The following is a 23,516-nucleotide window of genomic DNA, read 5'->3' on the forward strand; positions in this document are numbered from 1 at the left end:
TGAGAGAACATAACACCTGTTAGTTCGACCATTCAGAATGCTATGCAAGATCCTGCCTGGGTCCTGGGTCCATCAGAAAGGTGATTGATCGGCCCATAGCAGGAGCAGTTAAGGTAATTAATATAGCTAGTCTCCAGACCTCAATGCATGATGCATCGTGCTGGCAAGTACCACCCAAGAAACAGATTTAGACTGTTTCTGTGAAGAGGAGTGGGCCAAAATCCCTCCTGAGATGTGTACAAACCTGGTGACCGAGTACAAGAAACATCTTATTGCTGTGCTGCCAACAAGTGCTTCTCCACCCTTGTACTACTAAGTCATGTTTTACTTAGGGATTAAGGTCACTAACTGACATGCAAATCAGTTTATAACTTTCATGTAGTGTATTTTTTTTTCAACATTTTGGTTGATATACTGTCTCTCTACATTAAAATGAAACTATCATAAGACAAATAGACTATTCAATTTTTGTAACTGTGCAAACTTACAAATTCAGCTGGGGATCAAATAATATTTCCACCATTGTGTGTGTGCCTACTTTGTCCTTGCAATAACCCCTCTCTAGATGGGAGATTGAAGGATTTCTGTGCAGTCCCATACAAAGTAGAACACCTGATGGATATGTACACAGCAGATATGTAAAATGTAGGTCTCAGCAGTATTCTTCTCCATTCTTACCCAAAGACACCAGGCTTGAAAATAGCTCTTTTTTTCTCTGTCTCTCTCACAGGAATAGAAAGACATCTGTGACTTCCTGTTTGTAAATGATAAAATCACAGTTTTTCCACCAATAATCAGCAAAGCATTCGCAGCCTATAACAAAGACATTCTTGTGGGGAGTCGACTATCAGTGTTTGCATGCGCAGAATTACTTTTATTTGTATTTGTAGAGTTTTATTTAGCCATGTGTGAGAGTGAGAGCGTGCCTGTGCGTGCGTGTCTGCTCAGGGAGGACAATGCTGCGGTTCTTGGTCGTATGCGCGTCAACGGAATCCCGTAGTGCGTCATCCTGTGACTGTTCTCTCGAACAGCGCTGTGATTGGCCGCAGACTGGAAATCTCCCCGCCCATGTATGGAAACCTTCCTGCGTCATGGGTAGAGTAAAGCCAATCGTATAAAGTTGTTCCCGGGTCCCGAGCTCAGGGACTGCTTCTCAGCTGAGAGACGCATAAGATGACACACGGTCGTTTGTGGAATACGGACCGTTCAAAACACTTGTAGACGGACCCAACAGGTGAGAATGAGGATTAATGATCTTTAATACAATAGACTTGAATGCAGGATGTCGTTTTTTCAGTTCTCAGATGTACGGCTGCAGCTGAATGATACTAAAACTTAATCTGGCAGCAAAATAACTTTAAATCGGAACGAATGCAGCCATCTGTTTACACCTTTATACACGAAAACGTGTTTGAAGTTGTGCTTGCAGAAATACATTATGTTGTAAGTTTGCTAGATTTACATCTACACTAATATAGGCTACGATTGGAATAAGTATGTCAAGTGGGTTCCCTCATCAGTCTTCTCCGCGGTATCGTAATATGTAACATGTGATTCATGGGTTGGCATTGGACCCATGTCTGAAAGTCAAGCTCAATGAACTTTGCAGGCGTGACTATATATATATACCCCACGACTAAGTGATATAAAAAAGCGGGTAACCTTCTCCAGTAATGAATGATGCCTAACGCGCCTCCAGCCGGGCTCTTTAATTTCTTCGAAATTCACCATGTGGCGGTTCCTTGTTGTGGATTTGCAGAGGGGTTCAAGAATGTCGCGCATGATGGTCTTCCTTTAAGACTTTCAGCATATCTATAGATGCTGCAAAGAAGCATACTTGATGTTAATTAGTGTTGTATCAAACTAATGCTTGAGAAGTTAAGACATCCAGGGCAAAGCCAGACATTTTTCATGAAAAATCTACAGCAACATAAATTAAAAACAGGCAATATTTTGCTATGAAATTTTGAGCTGAATCACTGCAATGACTTTGGGCCACTTTTCAGATGATTCTAGTCCGTTTTTATTTGAGTGTTTATAGTATTGTGAGCTTTTTCTTTCCATAATAATACTTTTATTCTAACTTTTAACCATTGGTTATCCAACGTGTGGCCCTGCACTTATGTTGTCTAAGGCTGTGGAGAAACAGTGTCTTCCACCTCTGTTATAGCTGGTTAACCTGCCAAAGCTTGAAGGTTGGGTAAAGATAATGACAGGATTTTGTGGCTTCTCTTATATTCTCATTTTTTGTGTTTTTCAGTCTTGCAGTCATGACTTGCATATATTCCCAGCACGGATCTCAGCCTAGTGAGAACAACCTCGGCAGCTCAGAGTTTCAGAACACAGACTTTATCTCCAGGCTGGCTGTGGGAATGAGTAGCCCACTGGACCAGCACCTCTCTGCACCATCCTTGCCAAGCATCGGCTCCCTGGTGGGCACTCCCACGGGAGACTTCGATGCATATTCATGCCAGTTTACTACGGCTCCTGCCCATGTTGCTCCATCCTCAGCGCAGGAAACTCCTTTCAAGCTCGATGAACTCCAAGTTTACGGCTGCTACCCTGGATCTTTCATGTTGAGTTACCCCGATGAATCTGTGTCCCCCACTGGGTCAGATTATTATGGCAGCCCTGCATCAGCCTCGGCTCCTTCAACCCCTGGGTTTCAGAGTCAGCACACATCCACCTGGGATTCAGCCTTTGGGCCATATTCACCCAGTCCAGGGTACTGGGCAACCGAGGAGACATCAGCACCCCATGCACCATCTTTCTTCACGTTTGGTGCAGGATCCATGGAGGATATGTCCCCTTTGGGTCAGCCACACTTACGAGATCATGATGCTTTTGCCTTGAGCCATCCTCACCCATCTACGCTGACCTTTCCCACCTTGGAGATGGAGCATGCACGCAGCTTTGATGGTGCTGACCAACTGGACGCTGGAAGCTTGTCACCCAAGCTGAAAAGTCCAGGTGGAAACGAAGGCTGCTGTGCTGTGTGTGGGGATAACGCCTCCTGCCATCACTATGGAGTTCGCACTTGTGAAGGATGCAAAGGGTTTTTCAAGGTAATAACATCTGATATCTCTGTCCTGCAGAATCACCTATTTGAAAACAGTTGTTATCGAATTGTTTGTTTGTGCTATGTGAGTTAAGAGCATTTCTTCTTTCTGTTTTACAGCGTACTGTGCAGAAAAATTCAAAGTATGTATGCCTTTCCAACAAAGACTGTCCTGTGGACAAGAGGCGGAGGAATCGATGCCAGTTCTGCCGTTTCCAGAAGTGTCTAGCTGTAGGCATGGTCAGGGAAGGTGAGCGCAGTGCAAACACACATGATTCATAGTGTAGAAGGATGCTAACACTGAACCTGAAGTAACAGATTTACCACATTTCTTATTTTGTTTGTTTTGTTACAGTTGTCAGAACTGATAGCCTGAAAGGGCGAAGAGGCCGCTTACCTTCCAAGCCTAAAATTATTCAGGATGTAACAGCTGCTGTGTCTCCAGTGAGCATGATCGCCGCACTCGTGAGGGCACATATTGACTCAAACCCCAGCATTGGGACACTGGATTATTCCAAGGTAAGAAAAATACATTTTCTACAGCTGTTTCAGTTCTTTTGGAGTAATCTTTGCTAAAAAATAAATGAATAAACTGAGATAGCTACCTAAATGTCTGCGCTGTGTTTAATTTCAGTATGTTGAGATGGATACCAGCCCTAATCAGAAAGAGGACGCCAGTGACATCAGACAGTTTTACGACTTGCTTACAGCCTCCATGGAGGTTATCAGGCAGTGGGCAAATAGCATCCCGGGATTCTCTGAGTTCTGTCTTGAGGATCAGGAACTGCTGCTCGAATCGGCATTTGTTGAACTCTACATCCTGCGTCTTGCATTTCGGTGAGTGTAACTTCCTTTAAAAAAATTTAAACTACCTCTTTAGCATTTACTTTTGACATTCTTGAGATATTTTATACAGCTAACAAACTGTGTTTCTCTTGTGCAGGTCTGATCCTAAAACGGAGAAGCTCATCTTCTGCAATGGAGTCGTACTTCATAAAACGCAGTGCGTACGGGGTTTTGGCGACTGGATCGAGTCCATCTTGGAGTTTTCGCAAAATCTCCATCGCATGAAGCTCGACGTTTCCTCCTTCTCCTGCCTCACAGCCCTCGTCATAATCACCGGTAAGAAACTATCATGCTGAGTTCAGATTACAGCACTATATATAGGGAATCTGCTTCAAAATACTGACATGACAGGTGTATGACAAAATATAACATGGAGCACATTATATATCACAGCTGACCTAAACGCAATCTACACTGTGCTATATTTCAAAATATAGTCCGCAATTTCAAAGTGGGGTCATCTTTGATACCCTTATATTGGTCTTTATTTGCTTGTTTCCTCCCTCTGTGGCCACGATGCTATGCTTTCCCATCTGTATTTAGTTTTATTTTGTTAAAGTCAGATAAATGATTGCTTAATGACTCTTATATTTTCTCAGATCGGCATGGTCTTAAGGAACCAAAACGTGTGGAAGACCTGCAGAATCAGCTCATCACCTGCCTCAAAGATCACGTCTCTGGCTGTGGCTCTGGCTCTTTGAGGCCCAATTATTTATCCAGACTTCTCGGGAAGCTGCCTGAGCTCAGGACTCTGTGCACTCAAGGCCTCCAGCGCATCTTTTACCTTAAACTAGAAGACCTCGTTCCTCCGCCACCGATCGTGGAAAAAATCTTTCTGGATACGCTTCCATTTTGAGCGTGAGATGGGAGATATGCCATCTGTGATGTGAAATCTGGAGCTGATCTGAGAGCCAAAGCAAACAGACTGAGTGCTCATACTCCAGGTAGCAAAGTAAAACTGCATGCAGCTAAGAAATAAAAAAAGCAATCCTTAGGGATTATGCATTATCAGAAGTAAAGTGCTACTTCTGACTTATAAAATGAAATAAAACTTGTAGAAGTCCCTTTTTGTGGAGCAATCACATGATTCTTTATTTGGTTAGGAAATTGTAATCTCTCAAGATGGAATTAGAGAGGTCATCTCATGGATCAAACAGTAACTGTTTACATACGAGGTGCCGTGAATGGAAACTTTGTTAAACTGAGGGAAATGACAGCACTTTTCCAAACAGTTACAAATGAATTCAAATAAGGTCCGCACCATCATTTGAATGATATAAGCAAAAAGCATTAATGTGATATTTTCAGCTCCAGTATTAAAATAGCCAATACCCACAGATTTATTCAGCAGTACAGTTCATGTATCATGAATCGACTCTGAGCAGCTAACATACTGTGTATTTTCCAGTACAGTCTTACACACTGGTCTTGTTTGTAAATGATTTTATATCTGTTATGAAGTCTGGTGTTGGTGCCACTTGAACTGTTTTATACAGTTTGTTTTGGATGAGTTGTTTTTATGTACAAAGATGTTCTCTTCTACTGCAGATAAACACTTAATAAAATGTCGAACTGCATGTTTTGAGTGCGTTTGTTGTTTTCTCTCTGAATGTTTAGGATATTTTAAATGTCTTAATTTATTTATTGTTTAGCTCAGGCAGCGTTGGGGAGTAATGAACCGATCGTACATCTTGATCATTCACTCGCTTCTTTTTTTTGTTGTTGTCATTTTTGATATAGCTTCCTACCGAAACTATAAAAAGGAAAAGAACCATAAAAGGAAAGGAATGTTTTTTTTATCTCACGCTGCCTGTCTTACTGTAATTGAAGCCCCTTTTGCAAGCTCCGCCTCCAATTTCCACTACAAAGTCATGCCCAGGCAGTGCATTTGGCAGGCAGCCACCACCACACACTTAGAGCATGTGCAAAAGGTGTTACTCAAGTCTCAAACTGCAACAGCATAATCATGGATAAATTTCCTGAAAATATCAATCATTGGTATTTATAAGCCAAGGTTCAGGGTAGTTATTGCATGGTGGAAGTTGACTGAGTGGTGCAATTCCCCCACCATAGAATCAGGTGTCTGTCTGATGGTCTTTGTATAAATATAAAGCCAAATTCGATATTAACTGTGCTTTTTCTTTAAATAGTGAGTATTTTTTAAATGTAGTTCTTCTTATGCATAACTAGTGAACAATTTGCTGCAATAAATCCAACTGAGTTGTGTGAATTATTTGTTACATCTTACAGTTTTGTGTCACTTGAACTGTACATTGTGAATTTAAAAGTCGTTCCCAGCAAATGCTTGTTGACCAAGCTATGAAGGTCGGTGTACTACAAAATGAGAAAACATCTTCATCAGTCTTACGACCAATGGCCTAAAAATTCTCACAACACAATGTAAAACTTATCAGGATAAACAAAAACAAGTGTTGAAGTCAGTTGGACACACGTCTTGATGTTTTGTGACTTCTGAAGTTGATTGTCACCAGTGTTGGAAAATTAACTAAGATGTATGAGATTCTGTTTGTTCATATACGATGTTCTGGTGCTATAAACCTCATAAAAATGGAAATAACACAACATACTGTAACTAAAAGAAGGAAGCCACTGTGGTAGGAGCCACTGGTTTGCAGAGTCACGGTCTGCTAACCTGGACTGAGCATTCTGGTAACTCTAATGGCTACCACCACTTATGAAACGATCAACATACTGCACTCAATAAAATGAAGCTAGCAGCTGACACCAAAACACCAAAAATCATTTACTGATTTAGTACAGATCAAGATCGAGAGAGCATTTGGGCTGTTTTCCCATATACTTGTATGTGACTTGTAGGACTTTCTCCAACCAGAGGCATCACCCGCTGCTATTAGAAAGAATGCAGGCTTAAGGCACTTCCACATTGGCTCATCAGAAACCACCTCTATCTTTTACATACAGTCTATGATAACTAGGAGGAAAAAAAACCCATGGAGAATACTTTTCCACTCACCAATTTAGTTAAAGTTTCCTCTTCAATGTAGCGGCATGTATTTCTATTTATGGTAGTTTCCATCATATTCCATCAAACAAACAAAAAGAAAGAAAGAAAGAAAAAGAAATCTGCATTGCTTGTGACTGTCTGGTGACCTGCAATTCACCATCTTGAAAAACTGTAACATGGCAACCTGCAGGAAATCTATGATTAGGGTTTTCTTTAAAGCCATTTAATAAAAGCAGGAAAATAAGGAATCTTGTTGTAATAAGCGGGACAGGAGGACAAGGGATAAAAATGCTGTGCAGTCCCACATAAAGATGCACACTTTTTCACCCTGATGGCAGCTGCAGCTGGAGTCATCACATCACTTGTGTTTTGTCTGCTTTAATATGCTTTCTTATGTTGCAGCGTGCTGAGCTCTCTCTCAGTCACTGTATACTGTTGTGAATGTAGCCTGTTAAACTGAGTCAAGGTATTCTTGATTGATTGCCTCAATACCCTTTGACCTCAGTCAAGATGAGTTTCTTCCTTTGGCGACAGATCAGTACATACCGCTCAAAAATGAATCCCCTCCACCCTCTTCCCTCCCAGATATGTGCTGATCTGTTTTTAGAAGCTGGTGGATTTCTCAGTTCGGTCTCAAGTGACCCAGACTACTTCATCATTGCATAACGAATACATGTGTGAGTGTATGTCAACACACACATGAACCTCATAAAAACAACAATGGGAAGTGACTCAAAATGCTTTCCATTGTTGTTTTTGTAGAGCCAAAACACATTTAACACATAAATATGAAAAACACACAGATAAATAAAATTGTGTGTGTGTGGGTTAAGCATGTGGCACTGCGACCCATTTAGCAGTATTTACATGGGATCATATTAACAGTCAAGCAGGAGAAAGAAGATGAGATGTAACAGTGAAGGCATGGAGACCTTTTTGACCTGATGATGTTGCAAGATGAGAGTTCAAAACCAAAATTAGATCAAATTCAGAGGAGGACATGATTGAGCATAAAATGTATTTAAAAGTCAGAGTAACCTTCACTAAAAAGTATCATGTGGCAACAACAAACTAAAAATGTGTTACATTTTAATGCTGTTCTTCCATTGTTGAAATGACTGTCTGGATGCACAGATGATGCCACACTAAGGTTCAGGGATCACAGAACTATTAAGAGTCACTACACTGCATCATTATGAGTGGCTCAGGATAGTGCTTTCTATCCTTAGCTGCACTGTACGATAGACCCTCAGTACGTGTTGTTCTCTACTGTGCACATCTCATGTTTCTTCATGACAGTTACAGAATCTCAGATCTCTGTCTGGTAAGGTAATGTATCTTAATACACAAGCTGGAAGATTATATAATTGGAAAAGTGAAGACTTGTCCAAAAAGAGCTGCTATATAAAACCAGTATCGCTTTGATTACCAAACTTATGTGAGTGATAAAGATAGCGTGGATAGGACAACTCTTTTATGATCTACTCATTACACTTTGGTTGAAACTGGGGAAAGTGAGAGTAACTTGAACATGTCTTGTTAGATTTCAGGTGATAATAGATGAACAAGCTGTGACAGAGTTCCTCATGTGTGTAAAAAAATTCAAAACAAGACTAATTGAAAGGTTTCTGTTCCAAATACATGCTTTAAGCTTGCAGAGTGATGAGCTTCATAAGAGACTCATCTGACCAGGAGTGAAATAAAATCTGTTGTGTAACAGATGAACACGAGTGAGAACATGGTGATCAAGGGGTTCATCTACCCATGCAAATAATTGTTTTAAATATGTCCTTGAATGTGTTTAGATTATTTAAATTTGTTTAAATCATTTTAAAGAATTGTGATTAATTCACAGTAACACTCAAAACTCATTTTGCACAATGTAGAACAATCTTGATATCAGCCCTGCAGAGGCTTTGATCCTTGCCCAGCTTGTTTGGGTCATCAATCAAGCTGGGCATTCCTTGTTAATGGATTAAAACCATCAGAGATGTTTTTGTAATAGATTTTTCCAATTACTGAAGAAATCCATATTATTGCAAGTTATATATACATGTTTCTGGGATGATCAGGAAGAGGAGTACAGAAGTCTGGTGAGGAACTTTGTCGCATGGAGTCACACAAACCACCTGCAACTCAACACCTCAAAGACTAAGGAACTGGTTGTGGACTTCGGGAGGTCTAGAGCAGGTCCACTGCCGGTTCAGATAGAGGGGGAGGAGGTGGAGGTGGTCAACAAGTACAAGTACCTCGGGCTGTGGGTGGACAATAAACTGGACTGGTCATGCAACACAGAGCACCTGTATAAAAAAGCCCAAAGCCGACTGTACTTCCTCAGGAGGCTGAGGTCTTTTAACATCTGCAGGAAGCTCCTGAGGATGTTTTACCAGTCGGTGGTTGCTGGAGTACTTTTCTATGCTGTGGTGTGCTGGGGGAGCACTTTCTAAAAATACTCATAAAATCTCAGATACGAACACCCGCGGTATTAAGAAATCAGAGAGCATCTGAAGAGCTATTTATAATACTGGCTCAGTTCAGTTTACCTCCTTTTTTTTTTAAAGACACTTTATGTCACATAACGTGTTATTTAAATAGACAGCATGGGCTCCTACTAGCAGTTATTCGTTGATAATACACAATTACATCATTGGCTGGTTTAAAAAGGGCACCGTGACATTTAAGCCTGCTTAGTGGCAAGGTTATAAGCTCTATATCAATACAAGCATCTTCATGTTCCACCTTAAGTGGTCATACAAGTAGTAACACAACTATAAGCAGCTCTTGTAGCTCATTGAAACATATTGGTGTTAATATATAGAACAGAGGTCCAGCAGACTGGGTACAGATGCATGAAAAATAAAAGGAAAAAACAGCATCAAGTTTCTTAGTCAGGTGTTGACACCGTGTCTTGCTTGATCAGCTTCAATGATCCTTGGCATGGATTCTACAACTGAAAATTACTGGTAGGGATTGGGGATTGTACGTTTTTTTCTTTACTCAGTCACCTGTTCTTACAGATGGTCACAGAGCAGTTTAGCGCCCCCGTGAACATTTCTAATAATAGCCACAACTAAAATAGACAGTCATTACATGAAATCAATAATGCCACTTAGATATGACAGAGTGGGCTGGCATGCTGCCCCTCACACTTGGATTATCGTGACACTTGCAACTAAGCTCACTCTTATGCGGCAGCTTTGGATGCATGACAAAGTTAATGTCAAGAGAGAAATGTTCTTTATACCCGGAAAAGCCACATGTTAAACATGTCCGACAAGAGAAGATCATTGAATCGATGTGTGATAATGAAGTCAAAGTGACAGAACGTAAAGAGAAAGAATGAATGTAGAAAGTTGACAAATAGCGCCATCCAGAGGTCAGAAAATGACAGTTAATACACAGCTGTGCTCAGACTGATCTTGGGTATGAATGTTACTCTGGCCTTTTAATGGTTCTGCATAATCCACACAGGATCAAATATTTACGTATATTCACTTTAATCTTTTAATACATGATGAGGGCCAAAGCACATTATCTTCTAGTTACTGATCATGATTGACTACAACTGGTAGTTTCTTTTTGCCAGAATAAAAAGGATTTGTTTGACAGCACTTACTGGATTGACCAATACCCAGCACAATGTGAAAGTCCAAGGAATTCAGTTAACATCTAAGGACAATTGTAGATTTACACGAGTTGGGAAGGCCGTTTCTAAACAGTTCAAACTTGTCCTCAGGATCTCCTTACCTGGATGATTGAGCATGTTCAGACAACTGTATGCAAGTTCAGGAACAACCCAGGAATCACTCAGAGTGAAGCCTGCCATGAACTGGAAACCAGTATCACAGTTTACCATTGTCATGGTCTAAGAAGGTGCTGGCCAAGAAAGACACCCCTGCTCCAAAACTGACACCTTCAAACTCGACTGAAATTTCCAGCTGTCCACGTGGATTAGCCTTCTGGAGAAAAGTTTTATGGTTGGATTAGACAAAGGCAGAACTATCTAGCCACAATGACAAGAAGCATGATTGACGGAGTAAAGGTGAGGCTCTGGGGATGGTTTACAGTCACTGGTGCATTATGAAAAGTGGAAAGAGTAATAGAGGATGACGTGTACCTACAAATTCAACTTCACCTCAAACCAACAGCTAGACCAGTTGAAACCTAAAAACAATTAGGTTTTTACTTCAGTTAATTTTATTTTCAAGCGTTTATGAGCCCTGATCCACAGGATATTTAAGGGCTAAAAAACCCAAACATTTTACCTCTATTAAAAATTACAACCACATCCAACCACTCCACACAAAGGCCCAGCAGGACTTTGCAAACCTCTTAAGTCATGTCAAACTGGTTTCTTGAACTTGATAGCAAGTTCACTGTACTCAAATGACCTCCACGTCATCAGATCTCAATCCAATAGAGCAGCAGTCCCTAACCCCCGGGCCTCGGACCGGTACCATGTGTTATGAATAAATTCTTTTTTCGGTACCGGTACTAGTTTTATTTTGTTGTAGTTATCCACGACACCTTAGGCCGGTCCATGAAAATATTGTCGGGCATAAACCGGTCCGTGGCGCAAAAAAAGGTTGGGGACCGCTGCAATAGAGCACGTTTGCAATGTGGCGGAACATGAAATTCCAGTCATGGATGTGTAGCAACTGTGATGCAATCATGTCACTCAAAATCTGAGGAATGCGTGGAGCACCTTGATGAAATTATGCCAAGAACTCATTCCAACTCAATTTTATATAGTACTAAAACACAGCTACCTCAGGGTGCGTTATATTGAATGCTAACCAATCAAAGCAACACTGAAGTCAAAGTGTTCCAAGCTGTTATAAGCGTCAAATATGGGATGTGCTGCAAATATAGGACTTGAAAAGTTTGCCTTTAAACCATCTTGAATCATTGCATAGCATGTGACTGAAAATGAATTTACTCAAGTTTCCTCAGGTAAACAGCTTTATTAAGCAACAATGCAGTCTGACTAAACAGTGAGGATGCTAGACGCGACGAAAAAAAAAAAAAAAGTGGACATATCACATCAACGTAGTCTGCATCTGGCAGAAGGCATGAGTCACATTGAGGGAGATTTAAAAAAAAAAATGTTAAGAACAAATTTAAAAAGGGAAATGCCTAAACATGCTTGCATATGCAGTAAATACAAATTATAGCTTAAAAACCAGACCATGGAATGTCACTGGGTGATCTAAACGTTGGACCAAGATTGTTGGTGGGTCTTGTTTCCTGTCTGGTGGGAGAGAGACAACAGTTAGAGAACAAAGAAAAACTACTGTTAGCCGATTCAGACTGATGGAAGAGCTGACTTACTTTGGCCCAATGGTTTTGGTTTCACCCCACACAAATGGAGGAGCAGTGTTATCTGCCTCTGCAAGATGGGACAGTTACCTTAATACTTTCACTAAGTATTGTCTCAATGTCTCAGGGTGCAGCACAAAAAGTTTATATTTCAGGTGCATTTAGACCCAGACCCATTCTTAAAATGGAAAGTATTGTTTAACAGTCAGAAACTGAAGGGGGAAAAGCAGTTTTCAGACACAAGGTTCGAAAAAGGTTGACCTAGGTGAGAAATGGGATATTTCACATTTTACACAGTAGCAGTTCATCACAACAGCCCTGAACAATCTTCCAGAGTTAAAGAGTTTTATTCAGTAATAATTACTAAAACTAGCAACCAAGACCATTAACCCAGATGAAGCGTTTACAGAGGTCACAGATCAAGTGAGCGTAAGCTTCAAGCAGGAGGAGCAGTTGTCTTCAGCTTTCCATTACAAGGAAAACGAGTCTAAAGCACTTTAACGCTTGATTCACACAGCCAGGTAAGGGTTAGTCATCCTTGTGCCAATACCAAGATGATGAGGTTATAAGTCATACCTTGATCCCAATCCTCAGTCATGTTTGGGTTAACCCAAGTGCTGACTGGGACATGCCAGTTACAAGGTCCATTTGAACTTGAACTTCCATCTGTAACAGGGGTGTAAAATAAGAAATATTCACGAGGTTAAACATGATTAAATTTAAGTTAAAGAAAAAAAAAGAAAAAAAAAAAAAAGCAGTCTTACCTTCTTCCATGTCCACAGGAACTCTGTCCTCGCAGGTCTCAGTGTGGTGAGCCAGCTCATGTTTGGGGACCAGGTGGCGAGCATTAAAAGGGCAGGTTTTTAGTTCACGGGCCAGTTTGGGATGGTTCTGCAGAGAGTTTGTATAAACAATCAAACTTTCAATCATGGCTAAAGTTTCATTCAAGCCAGGAAATTACTCAAGACCAGTACCAGCTTCGCCACTTAGCAATTTTTATTCTCCCTCATCCACCAGTGGAGAAAATTTGGCTACTTTAGCGTTTTGATGTTCTGCTGAATAAAAATAATTGTAAGCACTGGTTCAGTGGTTAGATTATTCAATAGGATCCTGTTTAACTCAGCTGCATGAAATCCAGAGGCCCTTCCAAGATTTAATGTTTGCATTGTAATGGCTGCTGTGAACATCTAACAAGGCCAAAGTCTCTTATAAGATTAAAACCATCACTGGAACTACAGAAACTAAAAAACAAAACTAAAATGAGTAAACTCAATTTGACAGACTAATGTAAAATAGAAAGAAAATACAACTAAAACCTAAAATTTTAAAGATACTAGCACTTGACTCACCTTCCTGCACTTTATGATGTGGTAAGGAAAGCGGCTGGACCGGATCTTGTGGTTTTTATCAAAAGGGCACTGAAGAAGTTTTTCTGGGTCTGTGTTTCCTTTCCCATCTTTAAAGGGGGGGGGGGGGGGGGGGGGGGGGGGGGGAAGAAGCAAATGCATTAACTTAGGATTTAAAGTACTGACAACACCTTAATGTTAAAAAAAAGTTTCACCATATTCCTCCACCAGCTGTGCTGGCTCTGCAGAAGAGGTCCTGCAGGGACTGCTGGTGCTTCCAATTACAAAATTGCTCGCCATCTGTAGCTGGAATTTACTGTGGGCAGGCAAACAGTTTAAATTAAAATATAACCACCCACCCCCAAATAGACACGCAGGAATTGTGTAAGCTAAATGCTTGCACTTTGGTAATGCCAACACATGGCACAGCATTCACAAGCTGCATAACCACATTAACCCTTCAGCTCTGCAGGTGTGCAACATTTTTCTGTTACCCCAAAGTGAGCTTAACTTAGCCTGCTGGTTTGGATTATTTTTAAATATAGAGAAGAAGAAAAAAATACTCCTAATGTGTGTACAAAGACAGAAACATGAGTGACCTTAGTGAATGAAGCTAGCTCTTCCCCCCCCCCCCAACTCTTTGTGTCTCAGTATAGGTGCAGGTGGTTCCTACACCCCCAGTTCTTCTTTGACCTGATTAAACATCCCATGATGACCAAATATTCACGTTTGACTGATATAAAGCCATTCTATATGGATAAAATAAGTCGCAGAGCTAACTCGTGGACACGCTACACAGTACCTAGCTCATCAAACGTTACCGTAAAATATGCAGCAAGAAGACCTGGCCGGTTTCCAAAGTCTGTTAGCAAAAAAGTTGCCTAGCTACTCAGCACATTGCCTGAGACACTAACACGTGAATTTTAAACACCTGCACTTAACTTTTGTAACGTTTATAGAAAATGGTTCGAATAAAGCCTAGAAGCAGTTTAAAATTACCATGAAAGAGATCCGTTTCTCTCAAAAGACATCAAACAACCAGAGCCGCCCCACTTCTTTAAATCTCGCGAAGAGTCACGTGATTTTTGGCAGTTAAATTTTTTTTATTAGCTCTACGGGGATTTTACCTTTTTCCATCCATCCATTCGCTTCCGCTTATCCTTTTCAGGGTCGCGGGGGGCGCTGGAGCCTATCCCAGCTGTCATAGGGCGAGAGGCGGGGTACACCCTGGACAGGTCGCCAGTCTGTCGCAGGGCCGATTTTACCTTTTTTCTTTTTAAAAAATATTTTTATATGAACTATGAATACTATCAATAAAATGTGCAAACTGAATCTCTGGCTTTTGGTGGAAGAAGCAGCTAATTAAATTAGTTGTCCGTGCAAAAACTACCCACTCATTTTTAAGTAAAGATGATAAATAGCATCAATAAAACATGCTAATTAAATTGCACTGACTTTTGGAAGGATTGCTAAATTAAATGAACTGCAAAAGTAAGAGTACATACAGTAGACACTACTGATTACATGTAAAATTCCAGTACTCAAAGTAAAATGCTAACGTAAAAGTACACAGCTACTGGCAAAGAAGTAGTATGAAGAATAAGAAAAAATCTGAAATTCTTTAGTGATCTTAAAAGGTTAGAAATTATTGTATTAGAGCAGCGAAAAACAACAAAATGTAATATACTTATAATAAAATACTTATTTGTAACTGGACCTATTTGTATCACATCATATCATATTTTTCTTATATTAAAGCAGACGTTTTATTTTGTGAATAGATGGTTCATTAAAATATGAAAGAGTCAGTGTTTTTAGAATGCTTATTTACATTTATAAAACAAAAAAGGTTATTTTTTGCCATCATTTTACACACTTAGTAGCATGTGACTCTTATTTACCCTGGCACCATTTTTTTCCATTACGGTAACTGACTCACTTTAATCTTTGCTGTATATGAGCGTCATTACGGTAAGTGCGCTGCCTGTCAAACATGGCGCTGTCCTGTTCGAGTCTGTGTAGTCAACTGTCTTTAATCCGACACTGTCGTCTCGGTAAAAACAGGATAACACATGGTCTTTACTCTCCCTACGTGGTCTGTCAGTTCAGGTATATATGAAGCCGATTAACATCGTCGCTTCCATCATTTATCATTTTTGTTTTACTCGTGTTTCGTAAACCTTTGCTAAGCTAGCTATACCTACCGGCTGATAAGAGATATTGAAAATAAAATTTAAAATAAAAAATAAAGTACGTTGTTGATATTTTCATCAGAGCAATTATTATATCGTGATCGGTGCATACCCCAACGATAAAGAGTAATCATGTTTAATTCTTTAATGTACAAACAATTATTTTATTCCTTTAATGACAGATATCTTTCCTCTCTGACAGACTGCCCCTGTGTAGACACTACTCATCGTCCGAAGTCAGACGAGGTTTTGCTCGTTATGTTGCCTCCAAACTCCAGTGGGCTAATACCAAATATGAAGATTTCCTTAAAAAGCGATTTCCCCGCTTTTTTCTGCTCTATCACACTTTCGTGGAAGGTAAGCTCACGGTTTACTCACTCCTGAGGTCTCCAAAAAACTGCAGGAGAGCCCTGTGAGTGTTGTTAGCCCAACAATGAGGTTGGGAAACCTGACTAGGGACCAGGAAACAGGCTGCTGTAGTACATAGGCACCTTATATATGAAGGTTTTTGAAGATGAAAGTTGCTGAGAGAGAGAATTCAAGACCCAACTCATGATCAGAATCTGGAGTTAAAATAAGACATTTAATAGCCAGATTTCTCATATTCCATGGCCTTAATATGATCGTTTCACCTGGTCTACTAACATCAGGGTCCTCAGGGTCTTTACTTCCTGTATAGGTGTGTCTGCTTTTGTTCTAGAATTGAAAAGCCTTTTGGATGGTAGGTGAAATGTCTTCAAAAACCTAAAGAAGTCCAGTTGTCTTCTTTCAAACATCACCCCATCAGCAGCATTATATCCAGAAAACACTGTTCTTGTCCATCACTTACCCGAGCTTATTTTTTTCAGGTCTTGCAAGTCAAATTTTCATTTTACTTTATTAAAACTGCATTAAACAAGCAAACAAACATTGCATACTACATACTGTTTGTAATATACAAATGATTATACAATTACATCATTTTGTGGCCCCAATCTAAAGCGAACATCTACAGAGTACAAGCAGGCTAAGGAGTTGGTGTCTAAATAAACAGCATGCTACAAAGCACTTTGTTCTAAGAGTCAAATAATTTTTTTAAAATCTACAGTAATATTTAAAACAAATTTTTCTGTCACTCATTCCAGGATTCAAGCTACTGTTCCGAGATGCCAAAGATATCAGGAGGATAAAAGGAAAAATGTGGTCTGATGGAGTAAAGTTCCAGGATTTGCCTTACAGGGACATGGAGAAACTCAGACAGGTGGGTCTGTTTACCACACTGCACACAGAAATATCAGAATTTTCCACACATATTAGAAATGGAGGGAATCAAACTGCTTATAGCTCAGTGAAAATGAGTAATTTCTTTATTATTATTAAATTTGTATTAAATATAATTACATTTATTTTGTTATTATTAAATCTGCAATAAGTCAGAAAAACATTATTTGATTTTTTTAATCTTTCAAATTGCAAAAGTTTGGAATATACTTGATTTTGATTGTTAATATGATGCTATTGCTTCTGAGTGTAAAATTTTATTTTGACTGCATTCTGTCTAATGGCCAGCAGGAGGCGAACCCTGGTTGCAAAAAGAAATTCCCTTGTATAGAAATTCCCTCTGCTTTTTTTTTTTATCTGGGATCTTTTTAAAAATCCTTTCCTTCATACATTCACTCTTAGCAAAAAAAAGTTGCGTTTTCTATCACGTTATCTACCAAAATGTGATGCATTTTGTCACAGAAAATCCAATATAATCCTATTTTATTTAGATTATCGATTGGAGTATTATTAGTGTAATACCGGCAATGGGAATTCATGTCGGGTTAACACCATCTCCATGCACACAAATAAAACCAGTTCTATTTTGTTTTGACACTAATTGGCAAAACTGTATAAAAATTTAAAGGCAAATAAACTATCATATTATTTAGTGCAGCCATCAGTTTGTATTCATTAAAAGAATAAATAGACAGAAAAACAGAATTCAAGATCAAAATAACAAATTAATATATTCTAATTTAAACTCCTAAAATGAAAAGGCTTAAATCAACCATAAAAAGAAAAAACAAACACCTACTGTTTGAACCGGTCATAATGAGTTAATTCTGTCTGGTATTAGGTTAACAGGCGTGAGGATTTATCAAGATGCTAGCACTTCATTAGGGGTGGGATGGCATGCCTCAGGAGGTAGAGGAGGTCATCTACTTTATCAGCATTGAAAAATGTGTAATGCTGATGTAAGCAATGCTCTTATTTATTTTTGGCAGCTTCTTCTTTTTGATCAGTTCAGTGGAATGTCTGTTTCCAACTCTTCTTGTCTTCTAAATCTTCCCTTTTCATGCCAACCATCAGCGTTTCCTGTCAAAACAACCGTAAAGCTCCTTTTTCTTTTGTTTTTTTCTTGCTTGTCAGCCTCATCTTCTGCATCCTTTTCCCGATAATCCCACTTTCTCCCCTCCATACATCTCAGCCGATTCATCTCTCTGATTTTGTACGTCAGGTATTCAATCTGAGCTATCGCTCTGAGTAAATACTAATGGTATTTAAAAAGAATTTCATAATCGTGAGGACTGTCAGAGCATCCTTTAAGGGGAGGGATTAGCGTTTAGTCACCCATTCTCATAAATTAGTGTAGATTTTGGTAGAGTTTCAATTCCTGTGTTTATGGCAGTGTAGTATTTTTAGTTTATGCATTGTCAGTGTTTCAGGGCTGTAATGTCTCACAGTAACTTGGCTCACTTGACTTGTGTTTGACAGTTTCGCAGAGACTTGATCAAGGCCATCCCGCTGGTGATCATATCCATCCCTCCCTTTGCCAACTACCTGGTTTTTGTCTTGATGTGAGTCCTCTTGAAATAACCATCTCATTTGATTTGCAGGCTTATTTATGTTGCTGTCCCTGTTCATTAATCATTTTCTGTCACTTAGTGTGCCTCACTCTGCTAACAACACCTCCTCCTGCATCGACAGGTATTTCTTCCCCCGTCAGCTCCTGATCCCTCACTTCTGGACTCCCAGCCAGCAGCTGGAGTTTCGGAGAGTGTACCACTCCCTCAGAGCTCGGCACCACTGGCCGGTGCTCAAAGGACTTGAGTGCACGAGTCAGCAGGTCAAAAATGGTCACTTACAGAGACAACTTAAGGACCTGTGTGCAAAAGTAAGTATCGGGAATGTGTAGCAGTACTGCTTTCTGCTTTCAAAGTACACTAATCATTCACGAACAGTTTTTACAGTGTGGCCCCTTATAATGTTATCTTCCTGAATGTAGCACGAGTTATCAGGGAATAACTAGATATTATGTCTCAAAGTAACATCCTCATTAATGTCAGAACCAAAGATTTTTCAGCCGAACATTGCCCAGACATCACTTTTCTTCTACTGTCTTGCACTAAATCTGTAGCATATCCTGCCAGCACTCTTCCAAAGTTAAGGACACGCACACACATCCTCTTGGCCGTGCACATGATGTAAGAGAAAATGTGACTCATCAAACTGATCCATCTTCTTCCCTTGCTCAATAACCCAGCTTTGCACTTGCATAATCACTAAAGGCTATCCAGCTGATGATTTGGGTAGATTTTAGTGGTGGAGAGCCGAGAGCATGCGCACTATGACCTGTCTGTGGTTATTGTGCTCCATGCATGTGTCCTGTCAGCTTTCTTGGGTGCTTATAATCTTGTAAGCACCCAAGAAATCTTGTTGCTTGTCTGTGCTTGGCCTGCTTCTAGTACTAACCCATGCTTATTGGGGAAACACCTGATACCTGTGGTTTGAAGATGATCTGTGCAAGTGATCTGGCCATTACAGTTCTGTCTGAGAGATTCTTATGCTGTCCAATTTTTTCCCCACTTCCATGTCGACTGTGAAAACTGACTCCTCACTTGCTATTTAATGTATCCCCCCTCTTATTAAGACAATGGAAATCCTCACTCTAAATTGTCAGTGGTTTTAAAATAGTGCATTGTTTTTCTGCTCTGCTAAGTATTCTTTCGCGCAGTTTTTCACTTCAAACTTTGGACACATAGCTGGGATACTTGGCCAGTTTGCAAGGATAACTGTCATTTCTTTTCATTAGAAAACTACAACTTATTTGTTAAATTTTAAACTGTTCATTATGGATGCACAAATAGTAAGTGCACCCTAGTTCTCATTCTTCAGTTTAATAAACATTGCAGGAGTCAGTCATGATGGTGCCTAAACGCCACAAAGTTTGGCTGTGAACTGTGTGAAACAGTACAGATTTGCAGATCTGTTCATTTCTAACCAGTACATGTATGTTTGATATTTGTTCAGGTCCAAAGTGGAGCAAACCCCAAAGCGTCTGAAATCCTTGCTATCCGAAGCCTGTTTTCTGGACCTCCTTTGGGTATAAGGAGAATGAGCGTTGATCACATGGTCAGTAAAACTCCTCCAATTTTCTGTCTCAGTTAACAGGAATGCAAAAGGCTTAGTAAAGCCTTCGTATTCATGTTTTTATGGCTAATCAGAGACACATCAGCCCGCTGCTCTTCTTGACGCCACGGCTCCCCGGCTTCTTGATTGGCCAGCGGCTAAGCAGCCACGGGCTGGAGTTGCTCCAACTGGACCGGGGCCTCAGCAGACTGGGCGTTCACCAGCTGAATGACTCTGAACTCAGACAGGTCCATCACTCTCCATGACTTTATATACTGAGTGCCTTCCTCTTTAAGCCATTTTATAAATACTTGATGTTTTTCTCCTTTCAGGCTTGTTATCTAAGGGGCCTCAATGCTGATGTTCTTGGTGTTAACCAGTGTCGTGAATGGTTGTCCCAGTGGCTACAGGTGTCAAGCTCATTGAAAGGTATTATTATTATTTGGATTTGCAGTATAGATTCTTTTTTTTCTGTCACCTACCCTAAAGATTTTGATGAGAGCCAAAGAAAAATGACCAGAATTGTAATAAAAATAACTTTACCTGTTTCCTTAAGAGGATTTATGTGAAGAGAAATTTCCAGACAGAATATTGCACAGATTTCTCCCTAATAAAGTAGCTGAGACTTGATTGCTTTTACTGTGCTTACCTGTATAGTCAGCCCCAAAATGTCCATAATGAGTCAGAAAAACCATGGATTAAAATAAAACAAAATAATAGTTCAAAATGTAAGTAAATATGAGCCTAAACTAAAGTTCTGGCTTTATGCATGTGTATGTGGAGCACAATTTAGAGTTGATGTGCTTTGTGGATGCTGTGGATAGCTGAAGTGCAGCACATCTGTTGGATGTACACTGCTCAAAAACATTAAAAACACTTTGAAAGGACATCCGAAAAGAAATCGTGCTAGATATTGATGTGGACTGGGTAATATGTTAGGAATGAAAGAATGGCATACTGTGTGATGGACATGGAAGTATCAACCTACAGAGGGCTAAATTTAATGACACCCTGAAAGTTAAAGTGAAAAAGTTATTTAACAGGCTCGTCCTTTTTGCCAAAATTTAATCGATCCCGGTGCTGCTGATGGGTTAACGACCTTCTACAGCCTGTCCCCTGGAATCCACCTGTTCTTGAGACTGCACTGAAAGACACAGCAAAACTTCTGGAAATTGTACACATTAATGTGCTATCCTGTAGAAGTGGGACTACCTGTGCAGCCTCTATAGGGCCCAGGTATTGCCTCATGTTACCAATAGTGAGACTGACCCAAGCCATCGAGTGAAAAATCTGTCAGAAAAGATGAGAAGGGTAAAAATGTCACTTGCCCCCATGAGGTAAAATCATTCCTATTTTCATGGTTGTCTCATTGGTGCCCCTCCAGTGCACCAAAAAAGCTGAAAATGGTTATAAACACACTCTGCTACTTAACTGACCAGATCAACATCCCAGAAGTGTTCCTAAAAGGTGTTCCTTTAATTTTTTGATCAGTGTATAAGGCTTAGACTGTCCCACAAATCATCTCTGTTCCAGTTTTACTAAACTCCAGTGTATCTGTAGCCAAATGAGTGGAATGAGTCTGTACTGCTATTTGACATGATTCCAACAGATGGCACTCCACTTTTTGTTTCGGTAAACCAGGGGTGTCAAACTCCAGGCCTCAAGGGCCGGTGTCCTGCAGGTTTTAGATATCACCCTGGGTCAACACACCTGAATCAAATGATTCGTTCATTACCAGGCCACTGAGGCCTGGAGTTCAACACCTGCGCTCTAAACAAATGAAACACCCTGCAGATAATGGCTGATGAAATATACTGCATGTTTATCTAACATATAAATCATCTTTATGAAGAGTAACCAAGTCTTTCTCCTTCTATGTACTGCAGTAGTATCAAAGTAGCTCCAGAAACGGTCTCACTCAAGAACATGTGTAGTGACAGAACAGAAAATTATTTAAGTTAATTCTTATTTGAATATGAAGTGTCTGTTTGTACTTGAATGTTAATACTCAGTTCATTCACTGATGCAGGACTTTACTCTAAAGTTAAACATTTAAAAAATACTTAATCTGAAAGGGCATTTAATTGGAACCAAAATTCAATATAATTCAGCATTACCTGTGCATGTTGCATTTATTGTTCAGTACATGACCCTAGATGATGAGCCGGTGAACTTTCTAGAGGAGGTGTTTGGTGCACAGCTTATGGCCCTAACAAAGCAGTGTGAACAGCCTGATAAGTGCACAATCTGCTGCTCTACAGATTTATGCCAAGTCAAGGAATAAGATTTTTTTTGACACTAACAGCATTTTTTGTTTCTCTCATAATTCATAATCTGCTGACAATTACATTTGAGCAGGCTTTGCTTTTAATCCAAGTACAATTCAGAATGAGAGCAAGAGGGATTGCATTTGCCAAAATGCATCTGGAAACCATCAGGCTATTGTCTATCTTTTTAATCAGCTTTATCAAGATATTCTGCATTCTTAAGTAGCGGCCGGACACAAATATCTTGGCTCTTTTAGGTTATAACGGGAGGCTTGAAAAACTGTTTAGAGGCTAAATCTGCTAACTAGCTAATGTAATAAATGCACATTGTCTCCACACATTAAACAATATAGGAACTACTTGTTCTATGTACAATAGTCAAGACAAAATATCCACTACCTTTTGTGACTTAAAGATCAGGCTTTGAGTTATATTTAAAGCATTTTGGGGGGTGCTTTAAAAGACCTTTTAAGTATTTCCTAAATGTTGCATCATTATTTTATAGCTATTACATTAGCATGTATTTTTTACTTTCATTTTTGCAGACTCAGAGGTGTCACTGCTTTTGCACAGCATTGTGTTTCTCTCTGCAAACTACCCAAGTGGTCCCAGCCATCACTGACAGGAAGCCACATGCTATCTGCTGTTGTGATTATACTCTCTTACGTGCAATGAAAAGCAAAACTTTCCAAGAGGTTTTCAACAGCTCCTTTTTGGAAAGTAAACAACATTTTAAGGGTGTTTTTGGCAAGAAACCATTTCTATTCAAAGGATTTACCACAAAAAAGAAGCCTTTGCAGTTAATAGCATTTAAAAACAAGATGAATCCATTGTCATCTATTAGACATTAGTGCTATACTGGTGATGTGGAAGTAATGTAATGATTATCTATTGCTATATGTGAACCTTGTTTGCATGTGTGAACTGATACATGTTATTTAAGTTCAGCAGTTCTTTTTGTTTGGTGATATGCTCAGACACATTCTATTTAAAAGAATTACATTAAGATGGGCATGTTTGTTTTTACATTTCACATCAAACATGTCCTGTGTTCTTTCATGCCAGTACCTCACTTTGTGTTTTTTTTTTTATATACTTTGAATATTGTTTACCATGATCAAGGTTGTG

General features: G+C 39.7%; 3 protein-coding genes across 3 annotated transcripts; 2 read left to right on the top strand and 1 right to left on the bottom strand.

Annotated features, from left to right (window-relative positions):
- Window positions 1-1,132: 1,132 nt before the first annotated feature.
- Window positions 1,133-6,011, top strand: nr4a1 (nuclear receptor subfamily 4, group A, member 1). The gene is made up of 7 exons (XM_085344356.1): window positions 1,133-1,234; window positions 2,261-3,065; window positions 3,179-3,308; window positions 3,414-3,577; window positions 3,693-3,895; window positions 4,002-4,180; window positions 4,504-6,011. Exons 2-7 carry the CDS (start codon window positions 2,271-2,273, stop codon window positions 4,758-4,760), a joined length of 1,728 nt encoding a protein of 575 aa, XP_085200482.1. The 5' UTR covers window positions 1,133-1,234; window positions 2,261-2,270; the 3' UTR covers window positions 4,761-6,011.
- Window positions 6,012-12,065: 6,054 nt separating this feature from the next.
- gtsf1 (gametocyte specific factor 1) lies at window positions 12,066-14,586 on the bottom strand. Its single transcript, XM_085344357.1, has 7 exons — window positions 14,555-14,586; window positions 13,771-13,871; window positions 13,559-13,665; window positions 12,974-13,100; window positions 12,786-12,875; window positions 12,222-12,279; window positions 12,066-12,141 (listed from the first exon to the last, which is right to left on the bottom strand). Exons 1-7 carry the CDS (start codon window positions 14,584-14,586, stop codon window positions 12,066-12,068), a joined length of 591 nt encoding a protein of 196 aa, XP_085200483.1.
- A 962-nt stretch (window positions 14,587-15,548) lies between these two features.
- On the top strand, window positions 15,549-23,139 carry letmd1 (LETM1 domain containing 1). The gene is made up of 9 exons (XM_085344854.1): window positions 15,549-15,664; window positions 15,950-16,104; window positions 16,872-16,987; window positions 18,487-18,569; window positions 18,700-18,886; window positions 20,023-20,124; window positions 20,217-20,369; window positions 20,454-20,550; window positions 22,934-23,139. Exons 1-9 carry the CDS (start codon window positions 15,549-15,551, stop codon window positions 23,008-23,010), a joined length of 1,086 nt encoding a protein of 361 aa, XP_085200980.1. The 3' UTR covers window positions 23,011-23,139.
- The last annotated feature ends 377 nt before the right edge of the window (window positions 23,140-23,516 follow it).

This window comes from Diplotaxodon limnothrissa, linkage group LG20, assembly GCF_057381915.1.
Source record: "Diplotaxodon limnothrissa isolate DT_005_m linkage group LG20, D_limnothrissa_male_GT1.1, whole genome shotgun sequence".
Lineage (NCBI taxonomy): Eukaryota > Metazoa > Chordata > Actinopteri > Cichliformes > Cichlidae > Diplotaxodon > Diplotaxodon limnothrissa.